This window comes from Culex quinquefasciatus, chromosome 2 (genome assembly GCF_015732765.1).
Source record: "Culex quinquefasciatus strain JHB chromosome 2, VPISU_Cqui_1.0_pri_paternal, whole genome shotgun sequence".
In the NCBI taxonomy this organism is placed as follows: domain Eukaryota; kingdom Metazoa; phylum Arthropoda; class Insecta; order Diptera; family Culicidae; genus Culex; species Culex quinquefasciatus.
Window position 1 is genome coordinate 45,631,588 of NC_051862.1, and position 3,177 is coordinate 45,634,764.

General features: G+C 46.3%; 1 protein-coding gene across 1 annotated transcript; it reads right to left on the bottom strand.

The window, feature by feature from the left end:
• Nucleotides 1-714: 714 nt before the first annotated feature.
• Nucleotides 715-1,251, bottom strand: LOC6038737 (perlucin). The gene has a single exon (XM_001848424.2). It carries the CDS (start codon nt 1,249-1,251, stop codon nt 715-717), a length of 537 nt encoding a protein of 178 aa, XP_001848476.2.
• Nucleotides 1,252-3,177: the final 1,926 nt, after the last annotated feature.

The window sequence follows — 3,177 nt, forward strand, 5'->3', positions numbered from 1 at the left end:
GGTCCAACCCATCCACACACCGCACAAATCTTATCCGGACGAGTAGTAATTCCACCCCAGATCGTGGAACCGATCGATGACACGCGGCGGCACTGCCAATGCAAAGTCACACACAAGCACTCCAGAGAGATCGCGCGAGAAGACGAACCCCTCCGCGGGGCAGTCGCATTTCTTATCGATCTACAACGACGACGCAGAGTTATCTGGCTCGTACGACCAGCCCATGGGCTGGCAGAACCGACGACGACGACGGCGGGACATGGCAATTATTGCCGGGAGACATATGACACGTTTATCTGATTCTGGAACAAGCAAAGTGCATATTCATTTGTAGCATGCTTTATGTTGCACACACCAGCTAAGGGAACCTCCTCGCTGAAACTTGGAACCTTGGCCTCTGCTCGTGGGATCCCCGGCTTGGGACGAGGCCGCTCCTCGTTGGTGGGAATTGGAATGATACAATTTAGCTTTCCACTGGCATTTTTGCTTCTTTTTTTTTGTATGATCGAATCAAGCGTAGTAAATAGCAATTAAGATTCGCTTAATCTTCTGGCGTGATGAAATACGAGCCTTAATAATCCAGTGTCGTTACAGAGTAATTTGTACGAATATCATGAACTTAAAATAAGCGTTATCTGATCATAGGAATAGCGATTCATCCAATAAAAAATGTTTTTTTATTCTATTCCCGTTTATCAACAGCCTTCTTAAAACCTAAAATGTTTTCAGGGAACTATCCAGCTCGCAGATGTATCTCTTTTTTTGGTCACACAGCGCAACGTTCCACAGCGTTCCCCAGGAGCCACCTTCCACCTCCATACAGTGCTCGTCGCCACCCAAGTTATTCGGTTCTCCCGGGCCAAAATTTGTGTACCCGGATCGTGCGCCAAACCGTTGATTTCCGGTGATCAACTCGAAGCTTCCAGACATGCCCGTATCTGTCCCGGCGATCCACCACGGTCCCCGCTGGCTGATGTCCTCCTGAGCGAGTGCCGCCTCTAGCTTCACGACATCCAGGGCCGAGTGGACCGAGGCCAGCCGGAGTCCGTGCGCTCGGCACTTCTGACAGGCCTCGATGAAGGTCAACTCTTCGTCGTTGTAGACAAAATAGCGCTGGTAGGAGTTGGGGAATCCGGCTCGGGAAGAGATGCCCGAGGTGGAGTTCTTGGCAGGTTCTGGCTTTTTCTGGGGAAAAGCTGAACTCGTTGATATCAGAGCTGCTGCTAGTACAAAGGCTGCTATGAAAGACATTGTGAGAATACTGAATATCTCAGAGAAATTAAAGCCTTTTTACAGTACATTCACATGAAACTCTACTAAGTATTGACCTAGTACATCGTTGTAGTACATCGAACTGATGCAACCAATCGAAACACTTTCAATGAGTAAAGTTGAAAACCATGTCATACTTGAGACGTGATATAATGAAGTTCACTAGATGATTATGTAACTTTAAAATAATTGTTATTCAAGCGATGATGCCTGTTTATAAATTCCTATCAAAACATTAAATGCAAATATAACATACATTATCAAACGATCGTCTCAAAACTCATCCCGTCATCAGACATCCTAATGATGCTGCCCCGATCTTGTTGCCCTTAATCGCGCATCGCCCGAGGACATGGCCCCTTTCATGCGACCCCAAAAATGTGATCTTAATTTCTATCATCAACGAGACACAGCCAGCATCAACTCCGGTGATCATCAGGTCGATCATTCATGAGTGCACCAGCCTCTTCCATACAAAGATCACTCGCTGCGAATCACGTAGCTCGCGGCCAATTTCTTAATGACGCTTCACATTAGTCAAAACAACAGCCAACTCGCAAAAAGAAGAAGAAAATGATGAAAAATTGAGGGAAAAAAAATACAAAACTGCAGATTGAGACCGTCTCGTCGTCGTCGATCGAGCATTTCTCCGCCGCGTTGGCCCCCTGTAATAAGCCCCCCGTCCGGGGCCGTCGTCACCATGTCCCCTACCCTCTAGGAAGACGCAGGGACCCTGGGCGAAACAAATTGAAAAAGATTATTCTCGCTGGACGGTCCGCGGGGTTGGCATGCGTGGCCGAAGCCCAATATTTAGTGTTATGCAAATGACAGTGGCACGGAAGCTGATTGGGGCCTCTCGTCGTCGTGGTGGGGTCTTGCACACGCACTAGGCTGGTTCAAGTTGAGGCCGCTGCTGAAATCCCATGACCGGTCTTCAAACCGAATTTGAACCAACCTGCTGCCACTCTGAGCCGCTCGAACGCACGAAACGACAAATCAGTTATACCTATCACTTTCCTGAACAACCGGTCGTCCACGTTGATCGATCCGGTGGGGTGCGTCAAGTTCCCTGTTCCCAGGTTCGCGGGTAGTACTTTGCGATAATTCCGCTAATATGACTGTCGCGTCGCCGCCGCCACCACCGTATGGGACACACACTCTTTTGAGAACCCTCATTATGGCAGGGTCCCATGCATCTTTCCACTGTCTCCGTAAGTCCATGTCGAACGGTCATTAAGCGTCGTGTCTTGGTCATCTCGGTGTGTCCTTCACCTGGAAGTGGTTTTGTCACCGAGGACGCGCCCGAGCGTGAGAAATGGATCGATTGGTCGTCTCGGGTAGGAGCAATTACGTATAACCGCGTTGAGAAAAGAACAACTATTTCTGTGGCATTTAACTAGACCTTCTTGTGGTTAAGTTTAAAATTAAAATTCCATACTTTAACTATAAAACTTGTAAATAATTAAGTGAAAAAAACAAATTGGAAAGTGAAGATTTTGACATCCATACAGTCAATATCTGTAGTGTGGAGTGTGGAGCACAGACAAAAACTACAAAAAACAACTCCAGATAAACCCATGCTTTGATTCAGCAGACTGATATTATTGAAGGCTTGTTACTACGCGTGTAATCAGCTTCTCCACTAACCCTAGATTCTGAAAATCCTCGAAAATTGCTATTTGAATATGAGAAAAATGTAATTACGGCAGCCGACACGATTTTTAACAAATCCCAGCACCAAAAAGTACCTAATAATAGTAGTTTATGCAACAAGTTGTGAAAACAAGATTTTTTCAGCACGAGTCGTACATTTATCCAACGTGGTTTACCAAGTTGGAAAAATACGATGAGTGCTGAAAAAATCAAGTTTTGCAACGAGTTGCTTACTAGTAGTTTATGCAACAA

Coding starts and splice junctions, on each gene's coding strand:
- LOC6038737 (XM_001848424.2), bottom strand. CDS start 1,251: ATGTCTTTCATAGCAGCCTTTGTACTAGCAGCAGCTCTGATATCAACG.